At 42.8% G+C, this 20,501-nt stretch overlaps 1 protein-coding gene across 4 annotated transcripts in view; it reads left to right on the forward strand.

The window, feature by feature from the left end:
• NEK10 (NIMA related kinase 10) overlaps positions 1–16,077 on the forward strand; it is a 185,989-nt gene extending 169,912 nt beyond the window's left edge. For all 4 annotated transcript variants that reach the window (XM_061585967.1, XM_061585968.1, XM_061585969.1 and 1 more), the window contains 3 exons: positions 8,601–8,653; positions 8,745–8,800; positions 14,632–16,077. In XM_061585967.1, coding sequence (XP_061441951.1) covers positions 8,601–8,653; positions 8,745–8,800; positions 14,632–14,680 — 158 coding nt within the window. In that variant the 3' untranslated portion in view covers positions 14,681–16,077. The remainder of the gene's footprint in view (positions 1–8,600; positions 8,654–8,744; positions 8,801–14,631) is intronic.
• The last annotated feature ends 4,424 nt before the right edge of the window (positions 16,078–20,501 follow it).

Below are 20,501 nucleotides of genomic sequence, written 5' to 3' on the forward strand. Positions count from 1 at the left end.
CCAGGTATTTCGAGGGGAGGGTCACTTCCTTGACCTCCTGCACAGCTCCTGCTAGGGCTTTTATAGCTTTCTCTGGCTGACAGTTTTCGTGTTAATACTGGGACGTAAACCACACGACTGCTTCTCTCCAGGCTATTTTTGGGTCATGCTTTATCAACCATGGCATTCCCAGAATCACCTCAAAGTTAGACAGGTCTGATACACACAAGGAAATGAACTCTTCGTGCCCCGGGATTTCTAGCTTCAAATCCTCAGTGGCTCTAGTGACCCCCCCGGACTTTAGGGGTCTACCATCTATCGTCTCCACTGATAAGGGGGCTTCTAGTTTCCGATACGGGATATGATGGTGTTTGACTAGGGCGGTATCGATGAAGTTTGTAGAGGCTCCACTGTCGATCAACGCTGTTGAGTTGAACTGCACTCCTGTGGAAGTTGTAATCCTAATGGGTAATACCAGAACTCCATTTAGGGGGGGATGGGTTAACGGAGGCCCTTTGCACAGCGCTGCCCCCAGTCCTCCGGCCTGCACTAGGACTGGGTGCTTCCGTTTCCCGACGGCCCTGTTCGGTCTCCTTTCAGTTCACAGTCCCTGGCTAGATGGCCTGGCTTGGAACAAATAAAGCAGAGACATTCTCTGCGATGTCTGTCTCTTTCCTCCTCTGACAGCTTCGTCCGCGCCCCTCCCGAGCCGTCCCCCGCGTTGCCTGACGTCCCGGGGGTCGAAGGGATTTTACTGCGGGATACTGAAGCTGAATATTTTTGCACCTCTTGTTTTCTCTCTAACCGTCTTCCTTCCAGTCGGTGATCGATTTGTAGGCACAGCTGGATTAGTCCAGAAAAATCAGTTGGAGGTGCGACTCTGGCCAGTTCATCCAATATCTCAGCATTCAGTCCACTTCGGTACATAAACATCAGTGCTGAGTCATTGTATCCAGTCTCTTGGGATAAGATCTTAAAGGCATTGGTGTATTCCAACACAGTTCCTTTTCCCTGTTTCAGGGCACTCAATTGCCTAGCCACCGTCTCGGCTCTTTGGGGATCCTGAAACATTTCGGTCAGGGCTTGTATAAATGCTCCATACCTGCCCAGGATGGCATCCTTTCTGATCAGATAGGGGGTGACCCACTTGGCAGCTTCCCCTTCCAATAGACTGATCACAAATGCCACTTTGGCAGCATCATTGGGGAATTCTGCATCCTTAATGTCCAGGTACATCTCACATTGGGCCACGAAGGTGGAGATCTGGTCGCTCTGGCCCGCATATTTGGGTGGTAATCCAATTGGGATCTTGGCCACGGCGGCTGCAGGGGCTGCCCACATTTGATCTGTTGTGGATTTCAGGTTCTGGTTGTCCAATTTCAAGGTTCTCACAGTTGCTAACAGGCTTTGAACGTCCGACTGTAGGTCTGCCACGCTCGACCTCAGTAGCTTCACTTCTTCAGTCTCAGAAGTGGGATTTACCCCCCCCCAGCAGCTCCCTTTTCCATCTTGTCACGTTCAAGTGGCGGGAGTAAGGAGGGTGGAGTAGTTGGTTCTATCAAACTGTCGTGCCTGGGTTGGGACTCAAGAACAGAATCACTTGATGAAAGCAAATCAGTTTTTATTAGAGTAATTTCCAGACATAGGCTTCTTCGCCTCATGAACTCTTAACATGAACCAAAACCCGCAGCATGGAAGAGAGTTGATAGAACAGAGTTTCAAGCATTTCCCGTCCCTTATCAAGGGGGCTTTCGGGCCCTGATCCTCTCACTCCGCCTCAAACTGCCCACATCTACGCCCCGTCCCTCCTCTTTTCTTTGGCGCCTTTTGAGCTGTCTTCGGGTGCGGGGCGATGGGGGGGCGGCTGCCTCCTCCCCTTCTGATTCGGAAAGGATGGTAGGAAGTGGGGGGGGTTGGCCCAACACCTCAGGCGATTTCTCTCTACCCTGCTCTGTAGCCGAACGACCTTGGTCCTCCTCCTCCCTCTCTGTCTGTAACGGCAGCACATTCCTGGGGGGGGAGTGCGTGGGAAACAAGTCTGTTGTCTGTTCAAGATTTTCCCCCTCCTCTTCATACGCCTCAGCCCAGCTGCCCTCCTCTCCTAGCTCATTCTCAGAAACATCAGAAACATTCGAACTCCAACCATACCTCATGACAGTCATGAACCATCCTGTTCAGATCTTGTAAGTTCAGGTCTGTGGCTTCCTTTATGGAATCAATCCATCTCTTGTTTGGCCTTCCTCTTTTTCTACTCCCTTCTGTTTTCCCCAGCATTATTGTCTTTTCTAGTGAATCAGGTCTTCTCATGATTTGTCCAAAGTATGATAACCTCAGTTTCATCATTTTATCTTCTAGTGACAGTTCTGGTTTAATTTGTTCTAATACCCAAGTATTTGTCTTTTTTGCAGTCCATGGTATGCGCAAAGCTGTCCTCCAACACCACATTTCATATGAGTTGATTTTTGTCTTATCTGCTTTTTTCACTGTCCAACGTTCACATCCATACATAGAAATCGGGAATACCATGGTCTGAATGATCCTGACTTTGGTGTTCAGTGATACATCTTTGCATTTGAGGACCTTTTCTAGTTCTCTCACAGCTGCCCTCCCCAGTCCTAGCCTTCTTCTGATTTCTTTACTATTGTCTCCATTTTGGTTGATGACTGTGCCGAGGTATTGATAATCCTTGACAAGTTCAATGTCCTCATTGTCAACTTTAAAGTTACATAAATCTTCTGTTGTCATTACTTTAGTCTTCTTGACTTTGAGCTGTAGTCCTCCTTTTGTGCTTTCCTCTTTAACTTTCATCAGCATTCTTTTCAAATCATTACTGGTTTCTGCTAATAGTATGGTATTGTCTGCATATCTTAAATTATTATTGATATTTCTCTCTCCAGTTTTCACACGTCCTTCATCTTGGTCCAATCCCACTTTCCGTATGATATGTTCTGCATACAGATTAAACAAATAGGGTGATAAAATACACCCGTCTCACACCCTTTTCTATTAGGAACCAATCTGTTTCTCCATATTCTGTCCTTACAGTAGCCCTTGTCCAGAGTACAGGGTGCGCACCAGGACAATCAGATGCTGTGGCACCCCCATTTCTTTTTAAGCATTCCATATTTTTTTTGTGATCTACACAATCAAAGGCTTTGCTATAATCTATAAAGCACAGGGTGATTTCTAAATCCAGGTTGGACGTCTGGCATTTCTCGCTCCATATATGGTAAGAGCCTTTGTTGTAGGATCTTGAGCATTACTTTACTTGCATGGGATATTAAGGCAGTAGTTCAATAATTACTGCATTCCCTGGGATCCCCTTTCTTTGGATTGGGATATATATTGAACGCTTCCAGTCTGTGGGCCATTGTTTAGTTTTCCATATTTGTTGACAAATTTTAGTCAAAATTTGGACAGATTCAGTCTCAGCAGCTTGTAGCAACTCTATTGGTATGCCATCTGTTCCTGGTGATTTGTTTCTTCCAAGTATTTTAAGAGCAGCTTTTACCTCACGTTCTAAAATTTCTGGTTCTTCATCATATGGTTCCTCCATGAATGAATCTGTCATCCTTGCACCTCTTTTATAGAGTTCTTCAGTGTATTGCTTCCATCTTCCTTTTATTTCATCTCAGTGAGTGTGTTCCCCTGTTGATTGTTCAATATTCCTACTCGTGATTTAAATTTCCCTTTCATTTCCCTAATCTTTTGGCATAGGGCTCTTGTTCTTCCCTTTTTGTTGTCCTCTTCTATTTCTATACAATAACTATTGTAATAGTTTTCTTTGTCTACGTACTAGTCGCTGTATTGTTGCATTTAGGGTTCTGACTGTGTTTGTATCTCCTTTTGCTTTTGCTTTCCTTCTCTCTTTAACCATTTTAAGAGTTTCTTCAGTCATCCGTTGAGGTCTTTCTTTTTAACTAGAGGTATTGTCTTTTTGCATTCTTCCCTGATCATGTCTCTGACTTCATTCCATAGTTCTTCTGGTTCTCTGTCAACTAAATTTAAAGCCTCAAATCTATTCCTTATTTGATCTTTATATTCTTCTGGGATGTTATTTAAATTGTATTTTGGCATTATGATTGCTTTGTTGTTCTGAGGTATTCAGAGGTGGCTTACCATTGCCTTCATCTGAGTTTGGATGCATCTTTGGTGTCTCAGCTTTGACCATTCCGCCTTGGGTGCCCCTGGTAGGAGTCTAGCCTCTTGATCTAGACTCCTGATGGCATTTCTCTCAGCTTCTTCAACACTCTCAAACCCCCTCACCATGTTAAGGTGTGCATCCTAAAGGGGCTCCGCTAATATGGTGGTTTTCAATTACAGCAGGGCCCGCTTTACAGCGATTTGCTAATACAGCAGTCTCAATTAGACACAATTAGATGCAATTAGACTAAAGCCCCACTCATACGGCGCTTGTTCTGCTTTTACGGCAGTTCTCAGGCATCATGCGCCATTCTATTCAATGGGTTCCGCTTTACAGCAGTTTTCACTTTACAGCAGGGGTCCGGAACGTAACCTGCCATATGAGTGGGGCCCTACTGTAGAGTAAGGCCCCACTCATACGGTGCTTGTTCTGCTTTTACAGTGTTTTTTGGGTGTCAAGTGCCATTTTATTGATGGAGTTCTGCTTTTCAGCAGGTTTCGCTTTTAGGCAGGGGTCTGGAATGTAACTCACTGTATGAGCGAGGCCCTACTGTACTCTAGTCTGGATATGATAAGTACATGGGCAACAGAGGCAACTTCTCTAAAATGGGTTGCAGCCTAAGCTGGTAAAAGACACACCTGGCTATTGCCACCATCTGAGGTTCCTCACTCAGGGATGAGTCCAGCAGCATCCCCAAGATGTGAATTTGATCCATCAAGGACAGGTTGAACAGCTCCAGGGCTACTGGTGCTCCCACCCATAGTACCTCCATCTTGTCTGGATTATATGCTTTTATTTGTTCCTCCTCATTCAACTAAACAGTCCCCAAGCACTGATGATGCTTCAGCTCAGTGCCCCCATATAGATATTAAATAGTGTGGAGGACAGAATGGAACCTTGAGGCACTCCATGGGTTAATAGACATAGGATGGAGCAAAAGTCCTCCAATACTGCTGTCTGACATTGACCCGCCAGGTAGGACCAGAGTCACCATATCTCTGTGCTGCCTAAGCCCACCCTAGATAGTGCAGGAGGATATCATGATCAATAGTATTCAATGCTGCTGAGAGGTCCAGGCAGGGCCGGTTCTAAAGGGTGGCCAGATGGGGCACTGGCTGAGGGCCCCTGGGGCTACAGAGACCCCTGGCAGCCCCTGCGCTCCCCTTCCGCAATCCAGGGCAGGATTGCTGCCTCGGATAGCAGGGCAGGAGCTTCAGAGCCGCCCGCCATTCCCCTGCTTCACCTACTTTTCTCTCTGCTGTTTTTTGCAGCTGCGCACACTGCACGAACAGGTTTGCCATCAAACAAGATGGCGGCCGAGGTTCCCCTAAGGGGTTGAAGCCTCTGCTGCCATCTTGATTGATGGCAGCAATGCGCTTGTGTAGCACACATGTGTGCCATCAACCAAGATGGCAGCAGAGGCTTCAGCCCCTTAGGGAAACCTTGGCCGCTATCTTGATTGATGGCAAACCTGCGCGTGCAGGCATACCGCTGAAAAAACAGCACAGAGAAAGGTAATTAGAATGGGGGAATGGGGGGCAGCTTGGGATCTCCCACCCTGCAATCCGCGATACCAATCCTGCCGTGAATTGCAGGGGAGTGCTGGGGCCCGGGGTGGGCTGGTGCCCAAGGGCCCTGGCATGCCTGGGTCCAGCCCTGGGTCAAGGAGAACTAAGTGGGTTGTACCCCCTTTGTCCTTTCAACAGGTCATCCAATAGGGTGACCAAGGCTGTTTCAGTTCCATAACCAAGCCTAAGGTTGGATTGGAATGGATCCATATCATCCAACACTGTCTGGAGTTGTTATAGTACCACATGTTCCACCAGTTAGTTAGCTTTTGTGAAGGTGCAGGAGAGCCTGGCCCAGCCTTTGGGAATTTCATCAGGAGCTCCTAGCCTGGGCTTCTCCTCTTCTGCCGTCACATCAAGGCGCAATGGTCTTCCCTCCTACAGAGGACACATAAGATCACTCCTGCGTGCTGAAGCATTGTTTTGTCCAGATGCTACACTAAGTAGCAGTGGTCTGAAACTCAGTACAAGCAGCTGTTTTTTTGCCTACTGAAATGACATTAATGAGAGTTAGGTCCTTATCTAGCCTAGTAGACTGTTTCACATTTTATCCTGCCAAAATGGTTAGGCAGTGTAACTTTTGCATTATGTTCTTTGTGCTATAGCACTTAAATTGTTTCCGTTTGCTCTAAACTAGTTAGAAAGGAAACAAGAAAGCTACAATTGTTGCTAGTTCTGAGTTCTCTTGGTGCATTCCAAAGATATGTGTGGCATCAAGTGTGTAGGGTGAGCAGCTGCTGCCCCCCCTCCAGTGTTTCTGACTTTCATGTGTTGAGTGGAAAGATCTGAAATACTCTTCAAAGTGCGTTCAGTTAAACACGTGTAGAAACCTCTCTGTGACAGTCCTGGAACCTCTGTGTTATTAGGTTTCCTAATCACAAAGAAACTTCTAAGGACATTCAGCCAAATGCGATTTGAAACCCCCATAATGGCTGGTGGGGGCAGCATGTGCCCACTCCCCCTACACACTTTATGCCCACACATTATTTTGAATGCATAAAGAAGACTTTTGTTTATCTGCATATATTAGCAGTTTTTGCACAACTGTTACCATGCATTGATTGCATCACTATTCATCACTGCTTAATGCACATGAGTTCAGTTCTAAATTGCAGTGAACAAGGGGATTACAAAGGAAGCATTTGTATATTGATCATACTGAAGTTGCCCCATGACATCTTTATGCTTCTAGGAAAACATACAAAATTAAGTCATCTAATTACTAATTTATTTATTTATTTATTTTATTACATTTCTAGACCGCCCTATAGCAATAAGCTCCCAGGGCGGTGAACAGCATAATAAAACAGATTAAAATACAAGCGGATGTAAATACAATACCAATAGACCAATGGTAGTATTCTGCTTTCTGAGATAAAAGTTATATACAAGGGCAAAACAGAAGACACAGACACACACTTCATTCAACACTCCTGTGTTAAAAAATGCAGTGTAAAGTTTTGGCACAAGAATTGATAAGGGAAACATGGTAACACTATGACTGATTTTCTCTGATCTCTGCTGTAGCAAACTTTTCAAGAAGTCCACCAAATTTTCACAGTCACCGTTAGTGAAACAGAAGAAAAATAAATATTCCAAGGTGGTTATTCTAAGTATGAGTCCTTGGTTTGTACAAGTGGACTTATTGGAACTTATTTTCAAGGAAGTATATTTAGGGTTCAGCATGTACCCTGTAAAGAAAAGTGAGAAAAAAACAAAGGTGTTTGTCTGTCTGCTCAGGCCTTTGCGGATGAGACCAGAACAGTGCTTGAATTGTAGGAGAGTGGCCCTTAATAAAATTCACAAGCCCTGTTGCCTGACTCCTTCCCACTTTTAGGCAAACCATGCCACCACCCCCAGTTAGCCTTCTAAAAATAGTAGTGGAGAGGACACTCCTTCTAGGAGGAAAGATGGGATATAAATTTGATTGATTGATTGATTGATTGGGGGTTGGGCCTCTCTGGTCACTCTGTCATTCAACCACTGGGGCGGGGTGTTAATTTACAATATGTTGCCCAATAGAAAGGTAACAGCAACTGCCAGAGATGGCAGTTCTGGGTGATGTTGCACAGAAGATGGAATATACCATTTGCTAAGAACCTAAGCATTGGAGCAAATCTTGGAATCAGGCCATTGATATGAGCATCACCTTAAGAAATCTACAAATGCTCAGATGTGAATAGCAGGGATTCCCATTAATTAAAAGCCAATGTACATGAATAAAGAAATCTCCATAAAAGTAAACTGGAAGGTTCTTTTACCAAAGCTCCTACACACACATTGGCTTTCCCAAGCCCAGAACAAATCGATCGATGCAAGTATCTAACTGTTGCCCCTTTAATTCAGAAAGCATATTTCTTTTGCTTTCACCTTAACGATTTATTTATCTGTGACCAAAAAATAGTTGTGTTGTGAAGCTTACTTTTTATTTTTTATTTATTTATTTAAGGCATTCAGGCGGCCCTGACAAAGTGGTTTACATAAGATTATTACAACAAGTATTGATTTTTTTTGAAGTTACAATAAAATAATTTAAAAGCTTGTTTTTTTAACTTCTCCTGAATCCTCTCAGGGCAAGATGGTTCTTCTGTAGATACCCCTGTGGTGACATTGGGGGAAGGAGGGAGGGGCCACTATGGCAGCTGAATGGTGACAGTTCCTCAGATTCTTTCCTCTCCCCTCAGGGCAAGATGGTTGTACTGCAGATGCCCCTATGGTGACTTTTCCATATTTAAGAATAAGTTAATCATCCCTTAAGATTATTATTATTATTTCCATGATTTCAATATGCTCTGTCATAACATTATCATAACTTTATCAATTTAATAACCTGCTCTGTGGTGTTTCTTTTTATGAAATCAAAATGTCCATTGAGTTATCCAGCATTATTTGATATAATTTACTCGTAGGTCTTCCAAGCACTTTTGATGTGGATGAAGGAATGACATACGAACAAATGCAGGTCAGTCATCACATTGTTTTTAGTTTTATCAATTCATTTTAGTTCATTTTTAGTCACACTTAATGAAACTCCATGTACTTCACTTTTGCAGACTGTGATTGAAGAGGTTCTGGAGGAATGTGGATATTACAATTTCACCTCAAATAGGTGAGTTTAATTTCAAAAGGAGACATTAAATTATGGTGAGGTGGATAAGCACCACTTTCAATTCAGTTTCCTAGTTTTAGCTAGGAAGTCAGAGAATGTTGATAAAACAGGAGCAAAAATTGCCAGTGTTCTCATTCATCCCATGTCCAGAATAGAAACCAATCCAGCCAATACAATTCGTATTCACTGTGGTTGTTGCTTTCAGTCCACAAGGGATATATAATTGACTACCCCCCCATTTACATTGCATTTCCTTTGCACTGAAATGAGTGGAGTGGAATAACATAATGACAAGGTAATTTATGTAATTTTGCCACCGCAGACAGCAAGACAAATAACAGTTTTGGGCAGAAAGCTAACTGCAGTAGAACAGAAACAGTGCTGCATGCAATAAATACAGGGTGGGATGGAAAACACTTTACATACCAACTTGGCAGACATGGCTTCCCCCCAAAGAATTTTGGGAATCATAGTTTGTTAGGGGTGCTGACCTCACAGACCTACACTTCCCAGCATTCTTAACAAACTGTTTCTGTGGATTCTCTGTGACTGTTAAAGTGGTATGAGAGTGATTTAAATATATGGTGACCTGTATCATTGCGGGACAAGCATATTGCAAGTCAGTTGAAGTAGGTGCGGGGCTGCATTTTCCTAGATTGGTTGGAGACACCAGTAGCAGCAGTTTCAGTTTCCATCTCAATGGTTTCTGCAGGCGTATGCTCTTTACTTGCTTGCATATAATTACAAATGGCTGCCCTGTGCCTGAGAGGTTTCAAGAACAGGGAGCAATGGCTTTCAACCAAAAGGAAAGACACAGGCACATGTGAAATGAAGAATTATCTCCAATCAGGCTCTGCCTGCTAAACATGCAAAGGGCAGGAAAAGTCTTGCTTTATTTATTGTTTTCTCCCCCCCCCCCATATATATATATATATGTATATATATGTGTGTGTGCGTGTATATACACATATATCCTGCTCTTCTATCCTGGAACCTAACACAGCATACATGTGGTTCCATGGAATGAGATCTCCCAATCCAGGCACTGACCAGACTCAGCAAGGTGGTGGTCTCATGTGCCCTATGCCATCACCACTCAAAAGCCATTTCATGTGGGGTGGAAGGGAAACGGTGCAGGATAGTTCCTCCATCCTCCCAGTGGACCTCTCATCAGTGGTACATGCTATGGTAACCTCGCATCTGGACTACTGCAATGCGCTTTACGTAGGGCTACCTTTGAAGACGATTCAGAAGCTACAGCTAGTGCAAAATGCGGCGGCCAGACTGCTAACAAGAACTAAGCGGTCTGAGCATATAACACCTGTGCTAGCCTGTTTGCACTGGCTTCCAATATGCTTCCGGGCCAGATTCAAAGTGTTGGTACTTACCTATAAAGCCTTATACGGCGCGGGACCACGATATCTGTCGGAACGCCTCTCCCGATATGAACCGGCCCGTACACTACGGTCTACTACAAAGGCCCTCCTCCGGGTTCCGACTCATAGGGAAGCCCGGAGAGTGGTGACAAGATCTAGGGCCTTCTCAGTGGTGGCCCCCGAACTATGGAATGGTCTCCCCGAGGAGGTGCGCCTGGCGCCGACACTATCATCTTTTCGGCGCCAGGTTAAAACCTTTCTCTTCTCTGAGGCATTTTAATTCCTGTTAATTCTAAATTATTATATTTTGATTTTAGACTGTACAGTTTTGTGTACAGTTTTGTGTTATTTTTATTGTATTTTTAATGTTCACCGCCCAGAGAGCTGTTGCTAGTCGGGCGGTATATAAGCTTAATTAAATAAATAAATAAATAATAAAACAGTGCCTTCTTACATTCCTAGTTATAGCTGCCTATTTCTGTTTTCACTGAATACAAGATTTTTATGGGGTGTAGGCATGTGCTAGATAAAATGGTGTATAACATTTTAGCCAGTAATTTTGATGGCCGACAGCTGCTGCTGCTGCATTCTAACAGAAGAAAGGCACAATGCTTAGCACAATTTATTTTCAATATTTCCCCTCGCCCAGTGAAATATTTGAAATGAAAGGCACCTCCATCCTATTCATTTTGATGGATGAGAATATGTTATAAAAGCCTTTGTGAAAAACAACCCCTAATAAAGTATTCTAGGATTCTGCTAGTACATTGTTTGGATGTTGCACAAAATGAGCTGGCCCAATAAGGCAAAGGGGATGTAAAATTTGGACGGAGCTCTTCGATCACTCTGAATGTCAATACAGCTGCTATTCTGATTTTAGCAGCTGCTGTTCTTAACACCCTGCTCCACCTCTGCTTATTATTGCTGCAGGCTTTTCAATAGTGATCGAACAACCATTCAGAGGATAGAATGAATGTTTATCTGTAAATGGAATTCCACTCAGTCATATGATCATACGACACTGCCTTTTACTCAGTCAGATTCTTTGTCCATCTAGCCTAATCTTTATGTACTCTGACTGGCAGCAGCTCTCAAGTATCTGTGGCAGAAGTCTTTCTTAGCCCTTCTACCAGAGATTCTTCTAACTGTGGCTTCTGGAGGTTGAATGTGTGCATGGAAAGGTTGTGTTCTACCACTGAGCTATGTTTTTTCCCTAATCAGTGAAAATAAAAAAACAACAGCAGATTATCAAGTAAAGAACATAAGAACATAAGAAGAGCCTGCTGGATCAGGCCAGTGGCCCATCTAGTCCAGCATCCTGTTCTCACAGTGGCCAACCAGGTGCCTGGGGGAAGCCCGCAAGCAGGACCTGAGTGCAAGAACACTCTCCCCTCCTGAGGCTTCCGGCAACTGATTTTCAGAAGCATGCTGCCTCTGACTAGGGTGGCAGAGCACAGCCATCACGGCTAGTAGCCATTGATAGCCCCATCCTCCATGAATTTGTCTAATCTTCTTTTAAAGCCATCCAAGCTGGTGGCCATTACTGCATCTTGTGGGAGCAAATTCCATAGTTTAACTATGCGCTGAGTAAAGAAGTACTTCCTTTTGTCTGTCCTGAATCTTCCAACATTCAGCTTCTTTGAATGTCCACGAGTTCTAGTATCATGAGAGAGGGAGAAGAACTTTTCTCTATCCACTTTCTCAATGCCATGCATAATTTTATACACTTCTATCATGTCTCCTCTGACCCGCCTTTTCTCTAAACTAAAAAGCCCCAAATGCTGCAACCTTTCCTCGTAAGGGAGTCGCTCCATCCCCTTGATCATTCTGGTTGCCCTCTTCTGAACCTTTTCCAACTCTATAATATCCTTTTTGAGATGAGGCGACTAGAACTGTACACAGTATTCCAGATGCGGCCGCACCATAGATTTATACAACGACATTATGATATCGGCTGTTTTATTTTCAATACCTTTCCTAATTATCACTAGCATGGAATTTGCCTTTTTCACAGCTGCCGCACACTGGGTCGACATTTTCATCGTGCTGTCCACTACAACCCCGAGGTCTCTCTCCTGGTCGGTCACCGCCATTTCAGACCCCATGAGCGTATATGTGAAATTAAGATTTTTTGCTCCAATATGCATAATTTTACACTTGTTTATATTGAATTGCATTTGCCATTTTTCCGCCCATTCACTCAGTTTGGAGAGGTCTTTTTGGAGCTCTTCGCAATCCCTTTTTGTTTTAACAACCCTGAACAATTTAGTGTCATCAGCAAACTTGGCCACTTCACTGCTCACTCCTAATTCCAGGTCATTAATGAACAAGTTGAAAAGTACAGTTCCCAATACCGATCCTTGAGGGACTCCACTTTCTACAGCCCTCCATTGGGAGAACTGTCCGTTTATTCCTACTCTCTGCTTTCTGCTTCTTAACCAATTCCTTATCCACAAGAGGATCTCTCCTCTTATTCCATGACTGCTAAGCTTCCTCAGAAGTCTTTGGTGAGATACCTTGTCAAACGCTTTTTGAAAGTCTAAGTACACTATGTCCACTGGATCACCTCTATCTATATGCTTGTTGACACTCTCAACGAATTCTAATAGGTTACTGAGACAGGACTTTCCCTTGCAGAAGCCATGCTGGCTCTGCTTCAGCAAGGCTTGTTCTTCTATGTGCTTAGTTAATCTAGCTTTAATAATACTTTCTACCAGTTTTCCAGGGACAGAAGTTAAGCTAACTGGCCTGTAATTTCCGGGATCCCCTCTGGATCCCTTTTTGAATATTGGCGTTACATTTGCCACTTTCCAGTCCTCAGGCACAGAGGAGGACCCGAGGGACAAGTTACATATTTTAGTTAGCAGATCGGCAATTTCACATTTGAGTTCTTTGAGAACTCTCGAGTGGATGCCTTCCAGGCCCGGTGATTTGTCAGTTTTTAAATTGTCCATTAAGCCTAGAACTTCCTCTCTCGTTACCACTATTTGTCTCAGTTCCTCAGAATCCCTTCCTGCAAATGTTAGTTCAGGTTCAGGGATCTGCCCTATATCTTCCACTGTGAAGACAGATGCAAAGAATTCATTTAGCTTTTCTGCAATCTCCTTATCGTTCTTTAGTACACCTTTGACTCCCTTATCATCCAAGGGTCCAATCGCCTCCCTAGATGGTCTCCTGCTTTGAATGTATTTATAGAATTTTTTGTTGTTGGTTTTTATGTTCTTAGCAATGTGCTCCTCAAATTCTTTTTTAGCATCCCTTATTGTCTTCTTGCATTTCTTTTGCCAGAGTTTGTGTTCTTTTTTATTTTCTTCATTCGGACAAGACTTCCATTTTCTGAAGGAAGGCTTTTTGCCTCTAAGAGCTTCCTTGACTTTGCTCGTTAACCATGCTGGCATCTTCTTGGCCCTGGCAGTACCTTTTCTGATCTGCGGTATGCACTCCAGTTGAGCTTCTGATATAGTGTTTTTAAACAACCTCCAAGCATTTTCGAGTGATGTGACCCTCTGGACTTTGTTTTTCAGCTTTCTTTTTACCAATCCCTTCATTTTTGTGAAGTTTCCTCTTTTGAAGTCAAATGTGACCGTGTTGGATTTTCTTGGCAATTGGCCATTTACATGTATGTTTAATTTAATAGCACTGTGGTCACTGCTCCCAATCGGTTCAACAACACTTACATCTCGCACCAGGTCCCGGTCCCCACTGAGGACTAAGTCCAGGATAGGCATTTCAAGCTAAAATCCAGTGCGAGAGTTGTTCAGATTCACACATACCGCATGATTAGCAGCTAACATTTATGTAGAGGAAGGCCCATAGCTCAGTCATAAAGCATCTGTTTTGTATGCAGAATGTTCCAGGTTCACCCATTGCAATCTCTGGCTATGGCTGAGAATATCCTCTTTTGGAAGCCCTGAAGAGCCACTGCCATTCAATGTACACTATACTGAGCTAGATTATATATAAAGCAGCTTTCTCTGTTCTGTGCATGTGGGTACCACACAGATGGGAATAATTTGATCCTCCTTATTAGCCATAACAAATCATTTTCAATAGTGACATCTAAAAGAACATAAAAATGGAAATGGACAGCCTTCAAGTCAATTCCGACTTATAGCGACCCTATGAATAGCATCTACACCACACTGGCTCTCTAAAAGAACATAAGACCCCTTTAAATAAAACCAAAGAGGCTAGGACAGAGTTTCATCACCTACCATGTTAGGATCGGTTGCATTCAAGTCCAGGGTGCGTTGGTGCCTCATTTGGGGGGCCAGATTGCAATTTCACTTGTCTAATCTGGCAACACAAGCTTCCATGAAGTGTTCCTTCCTTCAGTCTCTGCTGATGTGTCTATGTTATATGCCAGCAAAGATCTAGTCTGTCTCAGATGATTGTGAATGCTATGAAATTTTGAATTCCATAAAAAATATTTAACAGCCTCTTAAATCTTTTTAGGTATCAATACTATCCATGGGGAACAAGGAATCATCCAGCCAGAAGATGAGCAGCTGGAATTCTGACAAGATTGGCATGTTTTCTAGTGAGGTCTAAATGCCTTGACTTCAGCTGTTTTTGTCTTTTGCCAAAGGATGCCCTTTGCTTAAAACATTCAAATGTAGGGTAGTTTGGAAAGAGTCATTCAGGCAGCATAACTGTAGTATACAACTTTTTCGGTAGGTGTTTGCAGTACATTTTCCCTCTGGCAAGATGCTTACATTCTGTGCAAAATACAGACATTATTCCAGGTGCCTGTATTATGACAAAGCAATACTATATTGAATTCTTGTTTTTATATAATTTTTGAATGGACTGATGAATACTCAGGAATGTTGGAAATATATCTTAAGTTTTATAGATTTGTTTATATCAGAGATTTATCTTTTATAATAAGAGTATCTTTTGTATGGAGAGAAAATCAGAAAGTTGGAAATTGTCTGGAATTCATTTGAAGAGCAGACTATTTCAAAGTAGTTACCATCTCATGCTAGCCTTTTGGGTATTTGCAATTTCTGCTGCAGGTGTGATATATTAGACAGTATTTATAACTTGCACACCTTCTAATAATTGTTAAGTTTCAGAATTAAAGCTTAGGGCATTGTTGATTCTATAAATAGATAAAGGGTGGTGTCTATAATATGCATATAAGAAACTTCTACACACACAATACATATACACAACAACAAAATAAATAGATCAATTAATTTCTTATTCCTAGTCAGATTTGTAGTACATAACACATTTTGGAAAACTATACATGCTTCTGGAAAGTACATATAAAATAAGAATGTACACTTCGTTGTTGCTAAGACTTTTCTCTTATTTATGCCATCTTTTTAAAGATTTCAGTTGCAGTATATATTATTATACTCTAGAACGGGGTAGGCAATGTGGTACTCTCCAAATATTGTTGGACTACAACTTCCATCATCCCTAATCATTGGCAGTGCTGGCTGGGGCCAATGAGAGTTGTAGTACAACGTCTGGATGGCACAAAATTGGCTACCCCTGCTCTAGAATAACCCATTTAGGTAACTGGAATAGATTTTGTAGCGTATCTCCAAATTTCATTTTTTTTTCAAAAATAGCTTAGTTATTTAATTATTTTGGTATGTAATGTCATGTTTCTGAGGTAGGATGCGCATTGTACATCTAATCTATTAGGCAACATACTAATATTTCATTGTGTGACTTAACAGTTCAAGCACAAACAGCAAATTCAGGTAAAAAAGACATGTTCAGCTTGTCTATTCTAACCCACCTTAGTCTGATATCATCAACATGATTGGCTTTGGAACCAGCCAAATAGGACCACTTGAAATCTAGACAATGGCACTGCCAGAGCACCGTGCAGCAAAAATGTGTATGTGAGTTATTTGATAGCTGCTTGACACTTTGCAAGGGAGTATGGGAATACTGATGTCCTGCATTGTCTACTGCAGTAAGCTTATAAAGTCTGTAGGAAAGATGCACATCGCAAAACAGTATGTGGCATCACCAGGGCACTATGATTGATTAGGTTTCCACGTGCTCAGCTCTTCATATACTGCTCAGTCATCATGGTAAAATCAGTGGATCCAAGTACCTGTATGACTCAGATGACAAACACTGCCACAGTAAGGAGGGTCAGGGCATTTCATATGGAAACCACAGTAGTTTTGATGGATAGTAGTAGATGATAGTACATAAAGCATCCTGGGACTAATTATAACTGCACTGTTGCATATCTGCCAACAGTTGCTTGGCTCAAAAAAAAAGTGGGTAGAATTTTACTCCCACAATGGTACTTTTCCACTGCAGTCCCTCACACTCCCCCCCAAAAGGTATTCTTGAGGACTGTGGAATATAGCTGGGGGCAGGGTGGGGACAGGCAGCAGAAATCAGTGACACAAGGAGCATTAATATGCACATACCCATCGCCAGTTCTAGCCATGTTGTCATAGAGATTTCCAAAATGCATATCACAGCATGGTTCATCCTCCTATCTCTAAGCAAACATATGGCATACCATAAATTTCAGTGGAGCTCTGTTTCATGGCATTGCTGATACCACAGTAAACTTAGGAACCGTTACATATAACTTCACTTATAATTTATATTGCCATGAAAAAAACACAGATCAAGTGCTTTTACAATGATACTGGATTTAAAAGTACCGTCTGTAATGCCCTATGAAACAGCAACCATTTTAAAGTGCAATTACACATTTTGAAATTGCAAATAATAAAGTATGTTGATTTTTTTTAAGTATATAGTTATACTGGCAACCTTCAAAACTCAGCATTCATCATCTTGGGACTTTCAAAGTAATCATGGCAACTTACTATTTTTAGAATAGTAGACACTACTGGAGAGCAGAAAGATTTGCATTTGCAATGGCTTTGATTTTAAGTATCATCTGGTAGAGAGTGCTACCTAGAAGGCCATAAAATTATTTTGGTAGTTTTGCCTTCAGGTATTGTTATTTTGTATTTGCAAGAAATTGAGAATCCTAATCATTTCTTTCTGTAGTCAAATTACTATTCTTGCAGCCATTTCATTTTCAAAAGTTCACAGGAAAAAATAGAAAAATGGCTTCAATACTCTTGGTCCTGTAGAAATGTTCCAAATTTAGTATGGTTAGAGTACTGTGGACCAGTCTTCCCCAACCTGGTGCCCTCCAGATGTTTCAGACTACAATTCCTATCAGTCCTGACCATTGGCTATGCTGACTGGGCCTGATGGGAGTTGTCCAAAACATCTGGAGGGCAGGGGAAGGCTGCTGTAGATAGTTTTTGAATAGCTTAATGATATACTACATCAGTTGACAAATAAAATCTGTCCATAGCCTCTGTTAATTTTACCTCAATTTTGCTTGGGTGGTTGTTGACTGAAGTTGTAATTATGTCTGTGTGCTTGGCATAAGCATGTTCTATCTATTGAATGAGATGGCAAATTATAGACAGCAGGACTTGGGAATCTTTTTGTTTCCATTAACGTTTTGGTTAGAGTTGGAAATGGGAAGTGGATAAGCTGGCATTGTACATATGAATCTTATCACTATATTGAGATAATAAATCAGGAGGCCTTTTTCCTGTGTTCATTGTTAAAAATATATCTAGGGTTGACCTAGCCTGCATTTGTTCAAATGTTTACAGTTATACAATTTATTTACAATAACTATATAACACTAGAAAAAAATTCTGAGTGCTTATAGCACTCTTAGGGCCATTTAAGAAATGTGAGCCAACTACTTATTTTCCCAACAGGATTGTATGGCAAAACCAGTCTGTCGGCAGATGTATGTCTACTTATTTGCTATAGAGCCTATAGCGACAAATAGACATTTCTGTGCCTGTGGAAGCTGCAAAAAAAAATAGACCCTTCAGTAGGAGAAACTAATAATAATAGCAATAAATAATCTCAATAAAATAAACAATTATGCCATGTACATAGCATTTTACAAGGTGACATCAGCAGAAAAGCTTGGATTAGGTCCCTGCCCCAAGAAGCTTACAATTTGAATGTCAACATTAGGGAAAATGGCAAACTGAGGAGAGTAACAAATAGAGAAAAGGGAGAAAGGAGAGAAATGTAAATGAATAAGGCCAAATGTAGATACATATATCTAGATTTTGTGTAATTAAAATACTTCTGCACATTTGCAAAAGTTATGTATTACATACGCAGATGTTTGGGGCTTTCAAGTGATTTGAAAATGGTGAATGAAATGTTTTTGGGAATAGTCTTTATTTTCCAAATGATATGCCAATTGATTTTAGGCATGAAAAACTGTGTGTTTTATTCACCCAAAAAGTCAGCATCAATTTTACAATACCTTCATTTTTTCTGTTGACTTTTAGTATTCTAAACATGAATTATGCATGTCTTTGGTTTCCAGGGAATACATATAATGTTCAAAACAAGGACAATAATAGTATTCTCAAAGTTCTTAATCGGCAGCATCCAAAATTAAGAAAGACTTCACTTTCCCACTGGTATGACAGGCCACAGGAACAGCACATTTTTAAAAAGTGTTCCTACTATTTTCCATAGGAGGTGGGCCATCACTGCGGGTTATAGTTCCACCTATTGTGCGAAGGCAAGAATGTTTTTGAAGTCAAGACTAGGGGCGTCAGGCCCCTCCCACTCTCCAGTTCATTCTTGCCTTCGTACGAACAAGATTGATATTCTATAGCATAGCTTAGCTAAGTCTCTGTGTATTTTGTTCTTGTATTTGTCTGACAGGGTGTGGAGGTGTTGTTATTTATGTGTTTACCAACCGTTTTCCCTTCCCTCTGTCTTGTTTCTAACGTTGTTTGCCATTCCCGGGGGACTTCCTTGGGGGGGTTCTCCCTGACCTGGGCCGTTTATTTTCCCAGTTTTTTGTCCTACGGCCCTCGGAGAGACCGCGGCTGCGGTTCTCTCCATTCCCAGCGGGAGCTTGCGGCTGCAGCTCCCGGCGCTATCCGCCGATTGCTTCAAACCTTCCCCGGGAGCCTCTTTTTGTGGCTTCCTTCTCTAACGTTCCTGGCCGTTTTGAGTCAATTCCTTCCCGGGGTTTGCCGAGGCTTCTATCCTCACGGCGGCAGCTTCGGTGACATATCCCCTCGAGAGCCAGCTACTGCGGCTCTCTTTCTTGCGGCTTTGTCCATTGGTTTTTTCTTGAGGCTCGCTGCCTTGCTTTCCACGCTGCGACACTTGGGCAGACGGCGGCTGCGGCGGCTCCCTACTGCCCTCTAGCGGCTGCAATTTCTCCCTAGCTGCTTCCTACCTATTTTCTGTGCCGCAGCTTTTTTCTTGATGCTCTCTGCCTTGCGTTCTACGCCGCGACAGTTGGGCAGACGGCGACTGCGGCTGCTACCTACTGCTGTCTAGCGGCTGTGATTTCTCCCTAGCTGCTCCCTGCCTATTTGCTGTGCCGCGATCTTGCTAATCGGCCCCGCGGCTGCAGATCGAGTTGTGTGCCTCAGTCCGCCATTGCCCCTTCTTTATTGCCCACCATTTTCATTTGTATTTTCCCGCGCCTGCCTCGGGCGCCATTTTATTTGTCCCCTTTTCCTCTCATGTACTAACTAATAGCAGGCTGCCAGAGCTACTGTATGTGTGGGACAGTTAGGATCCTGCAGATATACAAGGCTTCTTTTCCACTCGACTATTGCTGCTGCTTTTCAAGTTTGGGACTGTGATCTATGCCATATGCACTGCGCTTCTGTGGCTGCCTCTTCAGGCTGTGGCTGTGATCTAAACTGCTTTTGAACTATACCTTGCTGTGGCTGTGTGCTGAGACTATTCATACTGCGCACAAGTTGAACTGTACACTCTAACCCATCTGTGGCCGTGCGCTCAGACTGTGATAACTTGCATAAGCCTAAACTAGTCTGCATTATATTGACACTGACAACATAGTGCATTCTGCCCCCTCTGTGGCCGTGCATCAAGCCTGAAGTATATCCTGTACATTCTGCCCCCTCTGTGGCAGTGTACCAAGCCTGAAACCCTGAAATCCAGCCTGCATTATACTGACGCTGATACCATAGTGCATTCTGCCCCCTCTGTGGCCATGCACTCAGCCATCTGCCAGTGCATTCTACCCCCTCTGTGGTCATGTACTGAGCCTGTTCGGGTCTCTACATTCTGCCCCCTCCGTGGCTGTGTACTGCACCCATAGTGATTATAAGATGTCGGAACAGCCAGACATGTCTCAGACAGCCAAGCCACAACCATCCAAGGCAACTAAGACTAAGCATACCAATGTACACGCTATGCTTCTGTCTCGACACCCACCACAGCAGCTCAGGAACAGTTGACGGATATCTTTCATTCCCCCACTGCTTCCTCAGATGAGG

The sequence above is a fragment of the Rhineura floridana genome, chromosome 10, assembly GCF_030035675.1.
Source record: "Rhineura floridana isolate rRhiFlo1 chromosome 10, rRhiFlo1.hap2, whole genome shotgun sequence".
NCBI lineage: Eukaryota > Metazoa > Chordata > Lepidosauria > Squamata > Rhineuridae > Rhineura > Rhineura floridana.